At 39.9% G+C, this 22,285-nt stretch overlaps 1 protein-coding gene across 3 annotated transcripts in view; it reads left to right on the top strand.

The window, feature by feature from the left end:
• Window positions 1–2,824: 2,824 nt before the first annotated feature.
• Window positions 2,825–22,285, top strand: part of LANCL1 (LanC like 1) — a 38,881-nt gene continuing 19,420 nt past the window's right edge. The window contains exons 1-4 of one of the 3 annotated variants that reach the window (XM_044241518.1): window positions 2,825–2,938; window positions 3,173–3,269; window positions 6,731–6,848; window positions 21,674–21,881. In XM_044241518.1, coding sequence (XP_044097453.1) covers window positions 3,189–3,269; window positions 6,731–6,848; window positions 21,674–21,881 — 407 coding nt within the window. In that variant the 5' untranslated portion in view covers window positions 2,825–2,938; window positions 3,173–3,188. Of the gene's footprint in view, window positions 2,965–3,172; window positions 3,270–6,730; window positions 6,849–21,673; window positions 21,882–22,285 lie in introns of all 3 variants that reach the window. The other 2 variants (XM_044241519.1, XM_044241520.1) reach the window with 2 other exon arrangements.

Genomic DNA, 22,285 nt, shown 5'->3' with positions numbered 1-22,285 from the left:
AAGATGTCCTTTGATCTAGCAATCTGCTTCTGGGAAGTGTAGTCCCCCGTTACCTGTGGAAGATATTTTCGAAGATCTCTGGTGGACGCCTGAAACCACAGAGAGCACCGAATCCTACATATACAATATTTTCTTCCCCCTTAGCACACATGCCTATGATAAAATTTCATTTATAACTTAAGCACGGTAAGAGATTAACAACAATAACTAATAATAGGAAAATTACAAAAATACAATAAAAGTTATGTGAATGTGGTTTCTCTGTCAAAATTCCATATGGTACTGTACTGTGCTTTACTGTACTCACCCCTCCTCTTCTTCTTCTTCTTGTGATGCTTTGAGATGACAAAAAGCCAACGTGGTGGGATGAGGTGAGGAGTGGGACGTAGGCATCGTGAGGTAGCGTTAGGCTCCTGTTGACCTTCTGACGATTCGCCACAAGAAGGATCACCTGTTTCCAGAGCAAGGCTGACCAGGGGAACGGAAAGTGCGGAAAGCGAAACCGTGGATGAGGGCAGATGCAGTTTGGAACTCCGGAATACTCACCTCCAGATCCTTCTGAGAACAGGTGCCTGGATACACCTGGCTGTACTATTGGTGACGTGGAAGGTAGAAACAGTGCCCATCCCTGGGGGAAAGGATAAGTAAAACAGGGTGGAGACATCCTGTGAAAATAGTTCACATCGTCTGAAATGACGAGTTATATGCGGAGCGACACAGAGCATCTAAATCGCAAGTTGTTGAGTATTTGCGGCACTATTTTACTTACTGAAAGTACATGCTTGCAAAACCCATGATATATTTTCCAAAAGATATATAAATTAAACATATTGTGGTGATTGCCTTCTGGGGGAGAAGAATGGATAAGAACCGGGAACTAAGAGAAAAATTAAAATAGAATACGGTCTTGCATGCATTGATAATGTTATACTAAAAATCAAGGAGAGTAATTAGCTCATTTCTGCACCTGAGATTTAAACACAAGAACACATACAACAAAACCTCCCACCCCAAGTTCCTCCTGAATTGCTTTTCAGCGCATTATCCTCGCAAAGCAAATCTTCCATGAGAACACTGGAATTAACAGTTGCCTAATCTCATTAAGCATTTTTGGTTACACTATGTCAGCGTTCACACACCACGGGCAATTCCTTGTCCTACCCCTTCCAGGGATATCTGGTATTTGGCAATGTCTGCAAACATGTCTGGTTGTCAGCACTTGGGGAGTGCGTGCTACTGGCTCCTGGATGAACAGGGGCCAAGGTTGGTGCTAAACATACAGCAATGAATGGGACAGGGTCCTGCAACAAAGAGGCATCCCTTTCCAAATATCAACAGTACTGAGATTGAGAACCCCTACACTACCTCACTACATTTTCCATTTACTTTTTTGGTTTCCGGGAGGTTGTCCTTGAAGCTGACAAAGATGCTCCTTTTCTCCTTCCCTTCTTACTCTTCCATTACTCTCCTTCCAACTTCCCCTCTCCACTCTGATTTCTGCTCGAGTACAGTCTACTGTCTAGGTTGCCTCTCTCCCTCTAGTAGTCATTAATCTACTTAAATACCGCCCTGATAGTAATTGCTCATAAAGACTGTGAATGAGATAAACTGATGGTAAGCCATTAATCATTTAAGAAAATTGATAAAATAGCCTCTCGTTCCTTTTTCTCTTCTTTCTTATGAGTTGCACTACCACACACCCATCTATTAAAATAGGAATGGTACAAATTTGAGATTTACTGAGGGCCTCTACTAAATCTTCATGAATTGGGCAAAGGAACTAATGAATGCCTTAGAAGGCAACAGTTAAAAAAACAAACTGGGGAGGAGCAGGTCAGAAGGAGACTTGGAGATGGCAGCCACAAAGCAACAATTTTGGGCCAAGGTGGGGGCGAAGTAAGAATTGAGCTTCACCAACTGGATGTTATTCGCTCAAAGGCTTCACTGAAACAAGAGGAAAGAGCAGAGAGAGTGACTCTGACTTTTAACTGAATTCCAGAATCCTCTGAGCAACAGAATGGGACTAATGTGTACCAGGTGGGCTTTAAGCGTAAATGAAAGGACTGATTTTCAGATAATGGAGACTGTTAAACATGGAATTTCAGTGCTGTGAATATCCTACTCCGTTGGATATTAGCTATTTTTTTAAAGTACTGAAGTATACAGTATTACAGTCCAATTTAGACTAATGAGCAGATCAAAATTCTTAAGAGTTGTGATTTGTGTTTTCGTGCATTTTCTCTGAAGTTTCAGTTGCCATTTGACAGTCTGTCCCTTGGGCATTCATATCTTTTCTTTAGTGCCTTGGAGATTAAATTATCATAAATTATCGCCAAAGGACCCATTATCCATTTCTTCAATATATCCTGTTGTTTTGTTTTGTTTTGTTTTTCCTTGATGCGGCTAGTGGTAGCTGGGGTGTTTTATTTTCTTTCTTTTTGTTTTTTAAGAAACAAAAGAAAAAGTCTGGAAGGTCTCTGTAGAGACATTATCTTACCCCATTTTATTCAGTCTGAGCAGTAGAAATATGATTATTTCTCAAAGCAGTCTTTTTTCTTCTCCAGATAAATTCCTAGTTCTTATGACTCATCTGGACTTGAATTAATTTTTTTTAATATTAAAAGAGAAGAAAGGCAGGACATACAGGGCACATTTGCACGTTACTCTAAGCTCTGTCCCTCCTCCAGCTACCCAGGAATTAAAGCACCCGGTACCATCCTTTAGAAATCACACTCCTGTCTCTTTAACAAACTGTAAATGAGAAGAGGGCGGACCTCCGGAGTGTCGAAGGTTCTGATTGGTCCGGCTGGCAGGAAGTGGGCGGTGAAAGCGTCGCATCTGTTGGTGTCCGAGGCTGCGGGGCGAGAGGCCGAGGCCTGGCCGGGCTTCAGGACGGTGAACCTGCCGCAGCTACAAATCCTGGGAGTGGGAACGAAGGGTGCAAAACGGGGTCACTTACTGGCGGTGGGCACGGGGCCCTGACAGCCTTTTCGCGGAGGTGCAGCGCCCTAGTAGCTGTGCCGCGGGGGGCCTTGGGTCCACTCGGACCACCGGGACTGCGCCGTGGCCCAGGAGCTGGAGGGAAGGTGTGGCGCGGGCTCTGGCCGCCGACCTCGCAACTCGGCCGAGGCCCCTGTCTCAGCCCAGTTTCGTCTTTTCCCCTCTTCTGCAGGCTCGCTTCCGGCGTCATGGCTCAAAGGGCCTTCCCGAATCCTTATGCCGATTTTAACAAATCCCTGGCCGAAGGCTACTTTGATTCTGCCGGGAGGGTGAGTTTGGGATACATCTGCCTGCATCCCTACCTTCAGCCCCTAGTGTGGAGAAGGGAGCTAGCTCAGTTTCGCCTGAAAGAAAGGGATGAGCAGCCCCTTTTTAAAAATATACGTAATTTCAGGATAAATATGTAAAATACGTGTCAAAATATACCATTTGAGTTCTGACATTTCTATGAAGAAGTCACTGTTGTTAATATTCATAATTGAAATAGCCTCAATCACTGATAGTTTAAATTATAAAAATTGGCGATTAAGTCGTTTTCCTATGTAATTTTGCATTTTTGATCAATTTTGGCTTGCTTTTTAAAGAGAGGGAAGGAGTCCTGGGGGTATGTCACATGTTCCATGTTATTGCTTTATATTTGTAAGCAAATACAGGCAGGGCAGGGTAAATGAGCGTAAATGGGGATGCGTGGTAAAGACATCTTTAAACAGAAAGTGCTGAGAAAAATTAAGGACATAGGAGTGAAATTCTTTCTTCCTACTATTGCCTCTTTTTTACAGGACATCCCTATAGCTGGAGGAAATAAAACAGTAACTTAATGTTACTTATAAACCACAGAACAAAAGAGAAGTTTGATAGAGGATACTATAGGCCTGTGTTTTCTCATGGCTCTTTGAATGAACATAATAAAAAAGAGGGAATACAGTTCTTAAGAGTGTCTAGCTGAGAAATTCTAAGAGCTTGTTAGGTTGGGAGAATGATTTCTTTAAAGTGGGCACATTTTTTTTAATTATTTATTATTTTAGTTTATTTCTTCTAAACTCACCATAGGAAAAGCACTTTCCATGAGATATAATGGCCTTAGAGATTTCGTATTTGCCAAGTGACCTTTATGTGGCTCTTTTGGTTCTTCCCTCGAAACGTTTTTCACAGTGGATTACTTCAACATCATTAATGCAAGTAGGAGAAATGAAAGAACTGGAGAAGAGTTGTAGGATAGAAGGGTACCAAAATATATAGGAATCTAGAGTCAATCTGATTTTGTTTAAAGATTTTATTTATCTATTATTTTAGAGCGGGGGCGGGGGGGGGCGGAGCGAGAAGGAGAGAGAATCTGAAGCCGACTCTGCACTGAGCACAGAGCCCAACTCAGGACTCAATCCCACAACCAGGAGAGCATGACCTGAGCTGAAACCAAGAGTCAGATGCTTTACTGACAGCCACCCTGGCACCCCTGATTTTTTTTTTTTTTTAAAGAACAAACTTGAACCACCCAAGCAAAGCTTCTTATAATGATCATGACATCATATGGCTTCCCTTTGGCCATTTGGACCTGTGTTCTGTCTACCTCTGCAGATCCTGAAGTTGAAGTATTTTGTCCTATCTTGTTGGAGGAAGACCTGCTGTTTCATGCAGATTTGGCAAAGAGAACACTTAAGGATTTAATAACAGAAGCCTTCAATAAAATACAGCTCACTGTTCATGCTGTTTATAAATTAAATGCTTTTACAAATTTAACCATTTTAAGAGTGACAAAAAGATACTCATAAATTTAAACTCTGGTCCCAAAATAAGAAAGTAATTTAACACCTAACACATGGTTTTGAACAGATTCCAGAAGCTAGCTAGCATACCAGTTCTAAAATTGTTTAATGTTGAGCATCATGATTCAGACCCTCGAGATCTGTCCTCCTTAATTGTTAACACAGAGGTTTCAATAAGGAATTGGTCTGTTTTCTGGCATCTATCAGAAAAAAGAGGGCTTTTGGAGACTCTGCAGATAGTTGCTGGAGTTTGAATAATTTTGTGGTCTGTCATAAGCAATCAATATTCTCTGGCAGGTGACCTTTATTAAATGCAGTTATGTGACAAATAGAAAGTAACTTCCCTTCCTGAGACTGAGGTTTTCTTATTCTTGGTCTCAAAGTAAGGTCCAGCAACTGATGAATTAGCCATGATCTATGAACAGAGGACGACATGTTCTCATATAGATCACTCTTCTGTCTATTGAGATTTATAGACCTTTCATATTAATATTGAAGTATATTTTATCTTACTAAATGTATTTTCAAGACCTGTTGAAATCTTAACCTCTTGGCAAAAATTGTTAAATAATGGGAGTGTGTCCGTCAGACCGTGGGTTTCTTCTTCAGAGTGTAAAATAAAGGACCGTGGTGCTTCAGAAAAATGACTCAGATATGGTTGATAGTTTGATTTGCCTTATCAGAAGTAATACTTAATATCTTTTATAACAGTTCCGATACTGCTTTCTTTCTTGTTTCAGTGTTAAATCTCATTTTAAAAAATGAGATGATGACGTTAGCAGGTAGTAGGTTTGTTTTTATAATCCTTACATGGTGAAATGAAATGTTTGTGCCCATGTAATATTCCCCACCATTGTTTTAAAATTTTACTGCTCTGAAAAATCCAAGTCTGGGAATCAGCAGTTTTCTAAAATTCTAGAGGGATACATTAAAGTGACCTTTTAAGACTCTCCATGATTCAGTGTATACAGAACTTGCGAAATATTTTTCAATTGCCTTTAGGATAAATAACAGTGTTTTTGTGGACCTCACAGCTTACCCAGCATCTGGGGGCTTTGTATGGATATCACTACCCCACCGCCACAACTTTCATGTGCTCTTTAATCCATACCCAAATTATTACTTGTTATAGACCCTTGGACTGCTTAAAATTGTCAAAGTATCAACAGTTCCATCCCTGAATGCGAGAATTTTAAAATTGTGGGGCAGGTATTATTATCCTGACTTTATACAGGTAATTGAAGCATGAAGAAGTTATGAGTAGAGCACAATTACTCAGTTAATAGTGGATAAAGATGTAGCGAGCTTCACTCACTGGGCAGTATTTATGAAGCCCCTCTTCTGCTAGGCACTGTGCCGGCCGTTTTTTGATGCTAGGTCTGATGTTCTCTCCACTCTGCGTGAGGCTCCTGATTTCTCTGAATTTATTTGGACTTTCTTACACTACTTCTACAGTTTTTAAAAATTGTTTATCCATTTTTTACAAGTGGATTTTATAAATGTTTATCCTCATCTTTTAATAACAAAAGCAACGAGAGTGTTTCCTTAGGGAATTAACATTGTTGCTGCTTAAATAGCTGGAAAACAGCAAACATCTTCTGATGTGTGCTTAATTTATTAAGATGACTTTTATTATAATAAAAAATATTAGCTTAAATAACATTCCCTATTAGGTGGAAATTCCTGCATGGCAGTTTTTCATCAGCAGTCTACTTCAGTATTTTATTATAAATTTGATGTAAGACATTTTAGTAACAAAGTATTTGCTGCCTTGAGTAGGAAAATGTCATAACCCTTTTAAGTTTTATTAATTGGGGCTATTAAGGATAAAATAATTGTCCAGTTCTCCCAGGCAGAAGAAGTGGTCCAAGTGGAAACGAAATACCCTCCTATTTTTGATAGTCTCTAGTCCAGGAAATTGAATGGTCCATATTTTTTGATACTTGTTTTCCCTTTAATATCTACAGCTGACTCCTGAGTTCTCACAACGCATAAACAATAAGATTCGAGAGCTGCTTCAGCAAATGGAGCGGGGCCTAAAGTCGGCAGACCCTCGGGACAGCACTGCTTACACTGGCTGGGCAGGTAAGAAGTGCTGCCGGTGAGCTAGCATAGGCATCGGAGAGGGGAGCCAAAGCATCACCTCGCAAGTGTGTCCGACTGACCGGACGCCCTCACTTGCTTCCCGGGTCTGTGGCTCAGTAACTGCTTCCGGGAGAATGCGGTGCTCTCAGCCTAGCCTTGGGATTTGGATCTCGAACAGCGCTCTGAATTTAGGGCAAGGGAAGCATATTCATGGAATGCATACCTGCCACAAATTTGGATGGCTGCTTATGGAAAGCAAAATTGATGTTTAGCATTACGTCGTTAATTTGGAGATGGAATCTCAGTGGGAAGAGTTGGGAAGAGTCCCAGAATACAGTGTATGAAACAGAAGTAAAGAGAATTAATCCGCAGAATATAAAACATGCCCAGATGTGTCATTTTTTTAAGTTACCACATAACGGGGATCCAAATGTGAACACAGAGTAAATCAGAAATTCCATGAACTAATCTTCCTGAACAGTCACTGCTGGTTGGTTTGCGTTCAGTGTTTTGCTGGTCACTGAGAGGTTGGAGAAAGTTTGGGGAGAAATAGGACATAGATGTCCAAGAAGTGAGAGAGAGACAAATGAAAGAAGGAACGTTGAAGAACTTCAGTTAGTGTACTAATGGAGAGAGACAGAAAGATAGCTTTATAATCTTAAAGAAGCACAGTTTAGAGACTCAGTATTTTCCAGTTACTCTGAAAAAGAGATCAGGAAGAACAGATTTTCAGCTTGAGAAATTGAAATTTGATTTTAAGGCAGTGGAGCTTGTCATGAGTGTGCCGTTTCCTGGGCCTCACAGTGCAGATAATCAGTGTAATAGGTCTTGAGCGGGGCCCAGGAATATGCATTTTGCAAGCCTCAGTGGGCCTGATGTAGATCGTCCTTAATGGACTGCACTTTGAGAGGTTTCTCTGGCAGGAATTTACTAAAAGCAAACCGTTTGGTAATGGCAAGTGATTCTCTCTGTCCTTAGGAAGTCAGGAAAGCAGATAAAAATCAGAATAAAATTATACTCTCAAGGATGTTTAAGGTCAGTGTTTTATAAAATAAGAGGAATGGACTAGTTAAAGGCTCTCCCTCTTAGTTTTATGGCCCTTAGTTAAAGGCCCTCCCTCTTAGTTTTATGATTTGGGATGATTTTAGAAGCTTAACATAAGATGTGTTAAAGATGATGGGGCGTCTGGGTGGCTCAGTGGTTAAGCCTCTGCCTTCGGCTCCAGTCGTGATCTCAGGGTTCTGGGATTGAGCCCCATATTGGGTTCTCTGCTTGGCAGGGAGCCTGCTTCCCCCTCTCTTTCTCTACCTGCCTTTCTGCCTTCTTGTGATCTTTCTGTCAAATAAATAAGTAAAGTCTTTAAAAAAAAAAAGATATGTTAAAGCTGAGAATAAATGTGAAAGTATTTTGCTTCAACGTTATTACAACAGTTGTCATTTAAATGAACATTGCTATTCTCTACTTAACATCATGAGAATTTGAACAAAATAGCACAAGTACAATCCACAGTTATTTAGCTTTCCTCTTGATTTCCACATTGTTTAAAGACCAGACTTACAGATCTTTTCCTAATACTATTGGAGTTTCTATTATTTTGTTATTCCTGGCCAAAAAAAAAAAAAAAAAAGGATACTGAAACAGATGGCTAGATTCAATTTCCTGTCTATAAAAAGAGTGAAATTAAACCTCTATCCTATTTACTCATTCAGATGAGTTTATATTATTACATATTATAAGATTATAAGGTACCTTGCTTTAGGGGGAAAGAAGTGGGGATTGACTTCAGTTTTAAATTAATAGTTTGACAATGTTCGGAAAAACCATCAATCAGGCCTCTACTGCCAGGACTATTTGAGAAACTAAAGGTTAAATAGAAATGGAAATAGAAAAGAAATTTGACTCCAAAACAAAATGCAAGTGTGTTTAAATTTTTTGGCAGTGTGAGTTAACAGTGTCATCTCCTTTGAATGCTGGTATCCTTCAACTTTTTATCTTTAAGTATTTATGATACTCATTGCTGGCTCCCAACAGCAGCTTGTATGTCGGGCGTCTTAGGCCAATTGGCATACTAAGCAGTTTAGATTGTTTTATGATGTAGCATAAAATCTGCCAGATAAATTTGCTAATGGCTTTTGAGGCAGGGGTCCTGAGGCCTCTTAATTGAGCACTGTTAAAAAGCCATTATTCCCACATAAAATGGACTGTCTCCTCCAGTGTTTTCACAAGCAAAATGCTTTTCTTCCCCTGCCAGTGTTTAGACAGTCTAAATAGCATGAAACTCTGAGTTGCATAAGAAACTAAAGCTAATTTGACACATAAAATCATGTCAATACCTTCTCCTCCCTTTATTATATCTTACCAAGTATGGTGTCTTTATTATTGCAATTTTATTGCCAGAAAATACATTCATAAACATTTTAACACAGTAGAAATACTTGCTGCTGTGTGTCAAGGCAGTGTTTACATAATTATGTGCAGATTTGTATCCTACTGTGCATGCGTTCCCCATATTATCTTCAAAGAGTGATACCTTTTAGAAAAGAAGGATTCCATGTCTTTAACTTTGTTCACCAAAGTTAACATCGTATTTTTATAAATATTAATTTGTTTGCTCTTGTTGCTAGTTTGTCCAAAATTATATTATTTGGGGAAACATTTATTGTAGAAAACCTTTAGAACTTGATCACCTTCTTCAACATGGGTAGTTCTTGGGGCGCCTGGGTGGCTCAGTGGGTTCAGCCTCTGCCTTTGGCTCAGGATCCTGAGATCAAGTACCGTATCCAGCTCTCTGCTCAGCAGGGAGCCTGCTTCCTCTCCTCTCTCTCTGCCTGCCTCTCTGCCTACTTGTGATCTCTGTCACATGAATAAATAAAATCTTTAAAAAAACAACAACAAAAATTGGTAGTTCTTGAGCATTTGTTGTCAGTATACAATGAAAGCTTTTGCAAGTTATCACTATGTAGTTTGTATAAGAAAACTTCATGATTATTATTAATTAGAACTTTAAATACCATCCTCTTTTGTTAAGTTTCATTCCCCAATTGAAGTATGATCTGATAGTTAATGCTCATTCAGGTAGAATTAGAATTTAGGATAGGGTTAGGTTCTGCTGCATATATGCCAAAAAATCAAAATTACAGTGACATTTAAATAAGATAGAAGTTTATTTTTCTTTTATGTAGAAGAAGGCCAGTGTAGTTCAGGGTTGATACAGTGCCCTCAGGATGTCAGTAGGAACCCAGGTTCCTGTCTTTCTGCTCCATTATCCCTCAGCCACTGACTTCTACCTCCTGGCCAAATAGCTGCTGAAGAGTCATACATTACATCAGCTTTTCAGGCTGCAGAAAGGAAAAAGGTAAAAAAGAACGCATTCCTCCCCTTTTAAAAGACTTCCTGGAAGGCCCACTCAACATTTCAATTCTACTTACGTCTCATTGGCTAGAACATAGTCACATGGTCACACCTGTTAGCAAGGAAGGATAGTAAATGTAGTCTGTTCCCTGGGGTTAAGTGGATTTAGGGATAAGACCTAGCAACCTCTGCTGTAAGTCCTATATAACAGGAGAAGTGATACTTTTTTTTTATTCCTGTGTTTGCACAAGAGCCTTAATTCTTTCAATCCTTAATTTTTTCCATCTAAATGTCTGTCCATCTGGGGGAAGTTTTGTCTATGCAGTATTTTGAAATTTCCTAAGCAATATTTTGCCTGTTCTGTGTTTCGAGGGAGACTCACGTTACTTAAAACTGAAATATTGGACTCCCATCATTTTTCCCATTTTCTGTCTTTTCAGGAAAAATTGAAACGAATAGTGACGAGATTTACTAGAATTTCTGTACCTATGTTATGTATACCATACTACCATATGCCTATGTTTTATATACCATAGAAAGTACTGTGTATGTGATTTTTATTGGTAAGGGGAATGTATATAGGTTTACATAAAAATTTAGAAGAAGCAAATCACTGCTTTAGAAAGTATTTCACTTTATGAACTATTTTACAGCTGAAATTATCTTGGTTTTTATTGACAGGATATAACGGTGATGAGAACAGTTGACACAGGCTTGTATTAGGGTTCAGATGTCATTTTCACTGAAGCCTACATATTCACTCCTGTGGGTTGTCAGTGCAGTTTTACAGCTTCTACCTTTTTTTATTCACAACAGAGGGATAAAATGCCTTGACCCTAGGAAAGGGAGGAGGGGAGAATTTTTCAAACCTCGCAGCCATCTCATATTGGCCAGGGAGGCAGTTATGGTAATAAATCACTCTGGGGTCTTGTGCTTATCCAGGAATGAAGTATTGTGAATAATCAATTTTGCAGACAGTAACTGAGAATTAACAAATTATTACTGATGTTCAGAAACAAGAATTCAATAATTTAATAGTAAAATATATTGAATAAATTTTGGTTCCCAAGGGAATGAGGATCATCAATATGCAGTTCTTGATCATTTTACTGGTAAAGGACAGGCGTAAAGATTAAAAGTGATTGCTATTAATAAAATGTTGGTAGGCTCAGCATTTGAATGACAGGAGCCAGAGTGTATGTGCATGTGCCTCAGTAACTAATGTCCTATGCCAGACACCATTCTAAGTGCTTTGCATTAATTAGCTAACCTAAATCTCAGAACCACTCTACGGCATGGATACTATTTGTATCCCCATTTCACAGATGAGAAAACTGAAGCAAAACAAGGCTGAGTACGTATGGAAGGTTACAGAGCCAGTAAGTGAGAAAGTTAGGAGTCCGTGCTACAAGTTTTATGTTTAGAAGCCTGGTCTTTCCCCCATGAGAATGTGTGCCACCGTGTGTATATCTGCTCTCCACATCTACATCTGGGTTCACTCCATACATTTGATTAGTGAAAAAGGTCTACACATAACCGTAAGACGGAGTGAGTTGAGCAGTGATAACGTGATGATACTCATGCTGTACATACATTTTAGAAGTGGCTAATGACTAGTCAGTTTTAAGTGTTTTAGAAAAAAATTAGATGAATTATGAAAGGAATTTGGAAAGAAAGTGGGAAGCATGAGTTCGGTAAGAGTAATTACTATTTAAAAGTCTATAGGAAGAAGTTATTTGGGATTGGATGTAAAGTAAACCCTGGAAAGATTTATGGGCATTTGCAGCCAAAAGAATGAAATCTCTAGCATTCTGCTACAGAAGTTGCTTCCTGCTTCCTAATCCTGAATTAATATATTCAGCGTGGTTTCAAGATAGAAAATTAACTGGGCCAAAACAGAAGCTTGTCCTTATAATTGCTTGTATTTGAAAAGGCTTGTTGAGGATCTTTGCATATGAAGTATTACCCATAGACTGAAAACAATCAGTAGCTCTTACAGCTGTTAATAAGCGATATTGGAAATGAACAGGCCCAGTTCTTTTCACTGAAATCCTCTTTTATAAAATTTAGTACATTGAAGTGTAATGCATCATGATACTGATGTATAACATATGATAACAATAAGTACTGAATTATTCATTCTCAGCCATAATCCTTTCCTGGTAGATTTACCAGTTCTTTATAGGATGCACTCCCAGCTAGGGAAGAAGGGCAAATATTCTGGTTCTTCAGATGCTCCATCAAGAAGTGTTCTTTATGTCATGCACATAGCAGCAGACAGTGCAAACAAAAGAACCAGAGTGGAGGTCTCTTAAGATCAAATCCAATGGCCAGCTACTGAGTAGTCCTAATTGGTGTTTGGGAATCTGTAGGGACTCACCAGAGAGCCTCACGGTCCCTGCCTTTGGGCTGCTCTGGGTTTTGTTCCAGGTAGCTCTAGGTTCCAGGAAGAAAAAAATTCTAAAATGGCTTGTAAAATAGAAATTACAAAACACTGGTGAGAAATTGTTATTATAAAGAATTAAATGACTAGATGAAGTATTCTCGTGTTAGAAATAAGCGTTCGAGAGGAAAGATTGCTGCTTTTGCAGATAACCTAGGAGAAAAGGTAAGTAAACCCAAGGGGTAACTGATCTCACTAGTGTCTTTAAGAGAGAATGAGAGAAAGTGCTGGCCCTCATTTAATTTCATTTTTTCCCCCACTCTTAACTGTGATGATTCCTAAGGGAAATGATCAGCTCACACTCAAAAAAAAAAACAAAAAACCCACACAGGACTCTAGGGGCGTTAGTTCTAAAAGACGTAACCCAATCTTCTATAACCAACTCACAAAGTTAATGAGGCGAAGATCAGCATATATTTCCTCTTTTCAAGTATCAGATAACATTTTAAATAAGAGGATATGCAGCATAATCCCTGGAGTAATATTAACTTGCGCTCTAAATGCAAGTCATTAAAGTGTTTCAAGATGCTCTTCCTCTGATCTGCCAAATGTATAGCCTTTGAGCTACAGCTTTAGCATGTGGGACTTAGTTTCTGCTGATACCAGACTTATTTGAAAGGAATCACTCTGGCCAAGTATCTTTTCTTTGCAATTTGATCTTTTTATTACGTAGCTCTTCAATCTGAGCCAGCATTTCAATGTTTAATTTGAGCCCTAGTCCTGTGTCCTTCACCTTCATAAGAAGCACATATGCATTCCAGCCAGAGCTGTCAGGGCAAGCGGAAGGAATAAAGGGTGTGGATGTCCACTGGGTTAATTAGAGCCCTTCAGAGTGACCACTAGATAGAGACCTGCCAGAGCGCTTTCTTGCAGACTGCACTTTCTCTGGGGTTGATGTCATTGTACTGCAGGTTATCTTAAGTGACTTAGATACAGGCTTGAAACAGTTTGGGGTTTAAATGCTAGCAGTGTGCTTGGGTGAAACACTGAGAGCAGGAAGAAAATGTTGATGGATCAGAAGAAATGATAGGAGGGAAAAGAAAGAAGACATATCTAAGCAACTTGCCTTTTATAGACAACAACAAGGAGGCTGGGGCTTTGTCATTTTTTTATTCCAGTAACTTGAGCACTTAACACAATGCTAGACCCATAGTTGGTGCTTAATACATATTTACTGAATGGATGGGTGAATGAATGAATGAACGAACGAACAAACGAAGGGAGAGTGTTCTGCAATTACTGTTCTATAGTATACCACCTATACAAACTAAAAACAATAAAGCAAACTAGGTGGAATGAGGAAAGAGTGGAATTCAACTCATTTCATACGTCTTAGAATGTAGAAGAGTCCGTCACATCTCTTTGCCTTGACTTCTGATCCAGTTGAAAAATGAACTCAAAAATTAGAGAAGGTTTATAATATCACTCTCTACTTGATAAAGCTGAATAGAGACCCTCTCGTTTAGACCTGGTTGTAAAATGGGTTTCTTCTTTTTTGCTGCCTGACTTGAACTTACCTCCTTAGACTCAAACAGAGCATCTAGATAGTACAAATATAGATTACTACATGAGAAAAAGAAGAGGGAACACCTAAAGTCAGACGACTCCCAGAAAGCTCAAGAGAAGGGCCAGATGGCACATGTATAGAGAACATTTTTCTAGTCAGAGGAGCCAGGAAGGGTGGAGAGAGGCAGGAACATGGGAAGACTATGGTTCCCTCTCTTCTTTCTGTCCTTTTCATTCAGGCATCAGAGATAGGACAAAGCGACTGATTCAACGCTGGAAAATCATTCTGATGGGGTTGGGTATTTATTGAGTAGTTACTATGTGCTAGGGACTTGTAATAATCAGCATGATTCACAGTATCTATGGAGTAGCTATTTCATAGGTGAACATGCTTAGGCACAGAGAGGTTTCGTAAATGAGGTAAAAAAAGAACGCACAGTGAGTGACTGGTGGCTTTAATCCCAGGCAGTGATCCCTGAGCCTGAGCTTTTAGTGACTACTCTGTTGAAAGAGTTATCACCTGTGAATGGCGGGCTGAATAAGAGACTAAGAGCACTTCCCATTTTGACAGTTACGAGGCAGGGCACTGAAGGAAGGGGGAAGAAACTGTGAGGTCTCCTCTTTTTTAAGTGTTTTTCCCATTGGACAGTCAGCTCTGGAAATACATAAAAAAGAGAAAAGATGCATCTTCTGAGTGCTTGTTTGCCCTCTTTCTTTTCTACTTCTTTGCTTGGGACAATAATTATTGGTGCGGAGTCACAGCTGGTTTTCTCCCCATATCACCTGTACTCGGGTATTTGGAGAACAGCAGCTGTCCGTGGACAGCAGGCTGTGCTGCTTGGCTTTAAGCGGACAGCTGAGCAGATACGCTGCTCTGGGCAGTGTTGACATACAGGCTTTTTGGAGAGCTCTGTGCACAGTAACCACAGTGACTGGGAGTGGGAACCCTGCCCTAAAGACGGCTGTAGTTTTGTCTTGTTTTGTTTCCAGAGAGGGAGGTTGGGAGGGGGAGAGAGAGATGGGGAGGGGAAGAGAAAGAAGGAGAGAGAGAATTCCAAGCAGACTTCCTGCTGAGCACAGAGCCTGATGTGGGAGCTCAGTCTCAGGATCCTGAGATCATTACCTGAGCCAAAATCAGGAGTTTAGCCGACTGAGCTACCCAGGTGCCCCTAGACAAGTGTAATTTTGTTGAAAAAATAAAAATGCACTTAGTCAGACACAAAATTAAGAAACCATTACAAAGGGGTGCCTGGGTGGCTCAGTGGGTTAAGCCGCTGCCTTCGGCTCAGGTCACGATCTCAGGGTCCTGGGATCAAGTCCCGGGTCGGGTTCTCTGCTCAGCGGGGAGCCTGCTTCTCTCTCTCTCTCTCTTTCTCTGCCTGCCTCTCCATCTACTTGTGATCTCTCTCTGTCAAATAAATAAATAAAATATTAAAAAAAAAAAAAAGAGGGCGCCTGGGTGGCTCAGTGGGTTAAGCCGCTGCCTTCGGCTCAGGTCATGATCTCAGCGTCCTGGGATCGAGTCCCGCATCGGGCTCTCTGCTCAGCAGGGAGCCTGCTTCCCTCTCTCTCTCTCTCTGCCTGCCTCTCTGTCTACTGGGGATCTCTGTCTGTCAAATAAACAAATAAAATCTTTAAAAAAAAAAAAAAAAGAAAGAAACCATTACAAAGTACGAGAAAGTACCAACCTGATAGAGAAAGACAGGTGATCATACTGTATGGGGTTAACTAGAGAATTTCTGGTCACTTATATTTTCATAAATCTGAAAGGGAAAAAATATGGTATTGATAAGCTTTCAAAGTTTTAACTAGGGAGCAGTTTATTCAAAACAACCCATCACCTTTTTAGGGAGTTCCTATTTACATATCACTCAAAACTCTTGAGACCTGTTCTTGGGTGTTAGTTGGGTACGTCCAGTGACTCCAGTGGTATTTCAGTGTGAGCGTGACTTTTCCTGCCAGGGCACACAAAGAGAATCTTTACAAGACCCCAATCTGCAAGGAAGTACTTTGCAGAGAGAAACTATCATGGCAAAGGTTCTTACATCAGTGCAGACTGGTTATAAAAGAAACGAACACTATTAAGGAATAATCTCTAAAGTGCAGAATTACAGACAAGTGTTTTTGAGAGTTCATACATCTGTGGAGATTTTTATCATGTCCACATATATTGGAGATGTGCGAAGGTCTTGATTGGTCAAGATGAATAGGACTAATGAACTCGGAAATTCAAAGGCTTAGTATTAATTACTCCTCAACAGCTGGCTATATTTATAGTACTACTGGGGATAAGTAGCTGAGTAAGGAAATTGCACATTTAGAAGTGTCCCTAAGCAGTTTACCCTCCCTTCCCAGAGTAAGAGCTACAGAAGGAGACAGAGTAGAAAAATCTAGTTCGTAGCTTTCATGCTAAAAACCAGGACAGATTCCTATTACAGCAAAGTTTTCTTCAGTCCTCATGGTATCGGTTTTTTTTTCTTTGAAGTAAATTAGTTGTCAACATTTCAAAAACAGATTTCTAGGATGAACTGTGGGGGCAGTGCCACAGTTCCCGAACTTCTTCTGCACAATGACATTGATCTCTGGTGTTCAGAGCAGTGCCGTCCTTAGAATGTTCCACTGTGATAGAGATGTTATTTTCTTGTCCATTACGCCAGCCACTACCCACATGTAGCTGTTGAGCATTTGAAATGTGGCTAGGGTGACTGAGAAACTGAATTTTTAAATGTTGCTTGCTTTTAATTAACTCAAAGTTTTCTAGACACTTATGATTAGAAACTGTCTTATTGGACACCACAGTTATAAGCAACCAAACCAGCTCTGGGAGTTGTAAGATCAGATAATATATGTCTGGGTTTCTTCTGGCCTCTCAGACCAAAAAGGAGGGGTTTTTTTTGTTGTTGTTTTTATTAAAAGCAACCCCTACTTATATTGGATTGATGAGTCTTCCAGTCCACTTGCTCCTGAAGTACATCAGAGAATCAGTGACTACTCCAGGAGTCACATCACTCCCCACACCTATGGAGGACATTTGTCCTCTCTTCCCTAAACTCCAGGTGCATCCAGCTGCCTACTTGCTCTCTCTCTCTCTCTCCTTGGACGTCTGATGAATGTCTCAATCCTCTCTGCCTCTTCCCCACGGCCAGGCCCTGTGTTAGACGTCTAGTGCTCACCCACGTCTGGTGTCCCTCTCTTTCTGGACTCCTCTCTTTCTAGACTTTGAGAGGTTAAACCTCTCAACTTCAGTGTCATTAGGTGAGGTGACCTCTTCTAGTTCGGGGGCTGGAGGGGTAGTGGCATGTGTCGCTTCCAAGCTAAACCCTCTAGTCGCTGGTGTAAGGCCATGTAGCACTCTTCATGTGGTATCCCTCTAGGACTCCCTAATAAAGGCCCTTCTTGGAAGACCTGGACTAACCCATAGGGTTATCTTTGAAAGATGCTTTTTAGGGTACCTGGGTGGCTCCATTGGTGAAGGTCCAAATCTTGATTTCAGTTCCGTCTTAATTTCAGGGTCATGAGCTCAAGTCCCACATTGGGCTCCAAACTGGGTATGGAGCCTACTTTAAAAAAAAAAAAAAAAAAGGGCTTTTTGGGGGGAATACCACTCCTTTACATAAACCAATCATAGATTAGCATCAAGCCTAAAGTTCTGTGTCTGGCTTTTAATAATTTGAGCCTCCAAGGAGTCTGTCCTTGTTAACCATGTCATCCCCTAGCCTTCCCATCCACATGGACTTGCTCAGAGGACTGATTCCACTTCCTGAGAGTACTGTGCACAGGCTCTGTTTCAGCTTCCTCTTTTGGCCTACACCCCATCCATACCTTCTTCTCCTTGATGGTGTATTTTTGCCCCCCTGGGAGGGAGAGGATACTCTGTCTACCTCTGTCCATTCTTTCTCCACCAAACCAGTCTCCAAAGCTGTGAATAACCACAGAATGAACATGGCATTTCTAAAACATTTACTGACTTAACTTGCTTGATTCTAAAAGGTATTTGATCATTTTTTACTGATGTTAAATCTGGATTTGGATGTAAAATAGAGGTGATATACCTATCACAACTTTCCTCTACCCTTTAGGAAATGAAGTACAACCAACCAGAGTAGGAATAATCTCTTATTCCTGAAGGAGAGTACTCATTAGTTAACAGAATTAGTTACCCAAATGCTTTATTGGTCATCTTTAATGAGTTTGGGATTAATGGGCTAATAATGGATTAGATTTTGCTTTACTCATTTCTCAGTATATCTCTCTTCATATGGATTATTTTCCCATTTAGAATATGTCAATAAGTTTAAATCATATATATGAGCAAATGTAACAAGACAGTAAAATTCAGACCAAAAAAAGCATTAGTTTTCATAACTTAATCACAGTAGTTATCATAGAGTGAAGCATCTAAGAAATAGAATCAATTTTATGTCAATGAAAATGTCAAAATCCCTCCAAATTTAGAAGAGGGGAAGAGTGGGTTTCTTTTTTCTTTTAATAGAATAATCCTAAGACCTAAAATGATTTGGAGCGTGTATTTACAATTAAATGCAATCAAAACTTAAATCTCACTTCAGTCTTTTCTATTCTGAAAGAAAATGTGAAAGGGTAGAAGGAGGAAGTGAATCTCCTTTATTCTACCTTTTGCTTAGCAAATAATATAGAAGGACATTTTATCCACTACTCAAATTTAAGCCCAGAATACTCTGTTAAGGATACTCTGTTAAGGATATCCTTAAGTTAAGGATACTCTGTTAAGCATATCCTGTGATTAAAAAAAAGGAAGCATTAAAAAGATTAAACTCCATACATCATTCTGTGCTGAGTCCTGTCAGGACCAGTTTTGATGGTTGTTATCCTGGAAGCCAATACAGTGTTCTTTCTCATTATGTTAAGTGTCCTTTAGAGACTGGAATCCTACTTGATAATGAGTTTATGAATGGATGCACCTGTAACCCTTCCCTCCCAAACCTGGCCCTTCCCTAGAGGCATATTAGTATATTGGTGGATGAGAAGCATATTAAGCCTTGTAGTACTATTTGACTTTTTCCATGAAGAACAAATTTATTTTGATAAAAACTATATTTGAAAAGGTTTGTTAAATCATTTTTTAAAGATTTTATTTATTTATTTGAGAGAGAAAGAACACAGATAGGGGGAGCCCCAGAGGGAGAGAGAGAAGCTGGCTCCCCACTGAGCAGGGAGCCTGATGTAAGAGTTGATGCCAGGACCCCGGGATCATGACCTGGGGTAAAGGCAGAGGCTTCACTGACTAAGCCACCAAGATGCTCTGAAAAGAGTTTTTAAAGCATAGACTGAGGCCAGGGCTGCAAGTATATGTAAGGGGACTAGGGGACTTTTCCCTGCCGAGCCCTTGAGGTTATGTCTGTATTTCCCACCTCACCAGTTACCTCTCAGCATTTGGTATTTATGCAAAGGTGATGTTTTATGCATGAATATTGCTAAGGTTGGAACAGCATAAGGATTAGGTTCAAGACTTCTAGCCACACACAATTCCCCCATTTTGCTATTAGGGCATATGGGATATACAGTATTGATGAGGCATTAAATGTCTTTGACTCTCATGTTTTGTCTTATACCCTGGACCTAGACTGATTTCTGGTAGGCTTGTCCAGGAAATATTTTCAAATTGGCAGCAGCACTGCTCACTTGAACACCTTTTCATCATGGGTGTTTTGTGTCGGGAAGTAGAGACCATAAACTGCAAGGTGCAGCAGATTGCTTAATCAAAATATATGGACACTCAGGCCCAGAATGAGACAAAGGAGAGAACCAGAACCTGAGGTTATGCAATGCCAGAAGCTGGAAAGATAATTCTCTGCTGATCAAAAAGGAAAAAAAAAAAAAAAGTTTTTTATCTAAATGGAATATTGAGGACTGGAGAAATGACTTCCTGGTTGTCCTGAGAAATGCATCCAGCCTTACAACTGCAAACTTTAATGGGTTTTGTTTGTTAAAGATTTAGGCCAAGAGGAATTGTTGATAATGAGAGACAAAGGTCTGAAAAGGAAAGCAATCATTGGGCTTGTATTTAATCACTTTGTATTTTCTCAGACCTCAGTCATGTCATTATCTGGCTGTGGTGCTTACAGAACTTAATTAGGGGAGTTCAGGCAGCAATGGGAATAGGAGGCCAAAATGAAAGGGTAACAATTTAAACAGATCGCCAGCAGATGCCTGGTATGGATGGAGATGAAGCCATTTAAGAACCTAATTGGAGAAGAAGCTCTTGACATTGATCATTTGTGAAAAGGAGGTTTTGGGTTTTTGGTGTTTTTTTTTTCTTGTACACGTGGTTTTGTACACTTATGTCTACAGACCCTCAGCACTGGTAGGTCTGATCATCAGCTTGTGGAATTACTAACACCAAGCCACTTTGAAAGAGCAGACAAGGTTATTAACTTTGGGAGGAAATGAAAATTTGGCCTTAATATACATGTGAAATTGAATTGTCTGTAGCACAAAGCTTTGGAGATTATCCATGCAAAATGAGAAAACTATCTAAATTTAAAACTGTCCTCAGTACAGTGAAAAGTAATTTTGCAGACTGTATTTTTACTGCACTGAAATCCATGAAGAGATGGGCTCTATTAATTTAGATTTAAACAGAGGCTCTGTAACTTCTAAAAATGGTAAATGAGATGGAAAATGTACTTTAAGGGGAGAAATGAGTTTCCGGAAATGCTGCAGGCGGGCAGGTTCCCTACTCCACATCTTTGAGTCTGCCCTGAGACCAGTCAGCTTCAGAGGGAAGGCTCTATCTACTGGAACAGCCATTCGGAATAAGGACATTCAGACAACGCCTCAATTATATGTATATAGCAGGCTTCAAGAGCAGGATAAATCAAGTACAGCCCAAAGCAAAAGTCATTGGCAGTTTTTACAGTCTAATTCCTAAAGTGGCTGGGTCCCTGGCAGAGAAAAAAATTAAGGAGGAATTTAATTTATTTTCTCAGATCTCACATAACTTAGTTCTCTTATAATCTGCCTGGAATGATACTGGAGTAGGGAATTTGGTTACTCTACCTACCTTCTCACTCAAAAACTTAACTTCTTTATGAGGAGAAGTTGAGTTTTTCACTCCCCAGACTTTAATTTTTTTTTTTAGCTCACAAAAACAAATACTACTTTTTGGTGAGTAAATGATTATTTGTTAAATAAACAGGTGACTGTTTAGAACCATTGTTTTCATAACCTGTCATGTAACCATCAAGAATAATACGTTAACACACAATAGAGTGGGACAAGGATTAATAATAAACTTATGTGTTTAGAGTGCCTGTTATTTATGGTTGTAATGATGAGGAAACAGAACAAGTGCCTGTGTCTGGTTCTTGGAGCTGCTTGGTAATAAAGCTGTGTCTAGAACTAAAGTCATCTGAACTTCCAGTAGTTTACGTTTGTGTTACTTATTGTTTATCAACAATCAACACTGCTGAGTTGGCAGCAAACCAAACTAATACAGTCAACAGCCCGTTCTTCATCTTTACGTTATTTTCTTTTTGCTTCTCAGGTATCGCTCTGCTTTACTTACATCTCTATGATGTGTTCGGGGACCCCGCTTACCTCCAGATGGCACATGGCTATGTAAAGCAAAGTCTGAACAGTCTGAGCAAGCGTTCCATCACCTTCCTCTGCGGGGATGCAGGCCCCCTGGCTGTGGGCGCTGTCGTGTACCACAAGATGAACAATGAGAAGCAGGCAGAAGACTGCATCACCCGGTAATCATGTATCTTTTTGAGGATTATTATCTAGACATCATTTCATATTCATTCTGCTTGTGTTAGCAAAAAGAACATTTGAGTGAAGTTACTTTTCCCTCAGCGATAGGTCTTACTACTGTCATTTGCTCACATCACACATCATTCCAAGGTAGTTAAGGAACAACCATTATAGTCCCTATTATATTGTAAGATGTCATGACACTGACACACACCAGATCAGACATCAGTTTAATAACAAAAATGAGATCAGAAGCCTAATCCTGGGATTATAATCCAAGGAGCTGTTATCCAAGATCAGTAATTTGAAAAATGTGGTTCATTTCCTGCGATGGGCTGGGGGAGACCCCGTCATGGACTTCAAATGATTCAAAATTGTTTTTCCCACGGGCAAATAACAGGCA

Source organism: Neovison vison, chromosome 3 (genome assembly GCF_020171115.1).
Source record: "Neovison vison isolate M4711 chromosome 3, ASM_NN_V1, whole genome shotgun sequence".
NCBI classification, from domain to species: domain Eukaryota; kingdom Metazoa; phylum Chordata; class Mammalia; order Carnivora; family Mustelidae; genus Neogale; species Neogale vison.
This window is presented reverse-complemented; position numbering and strand designations above follow the sequence as displayed.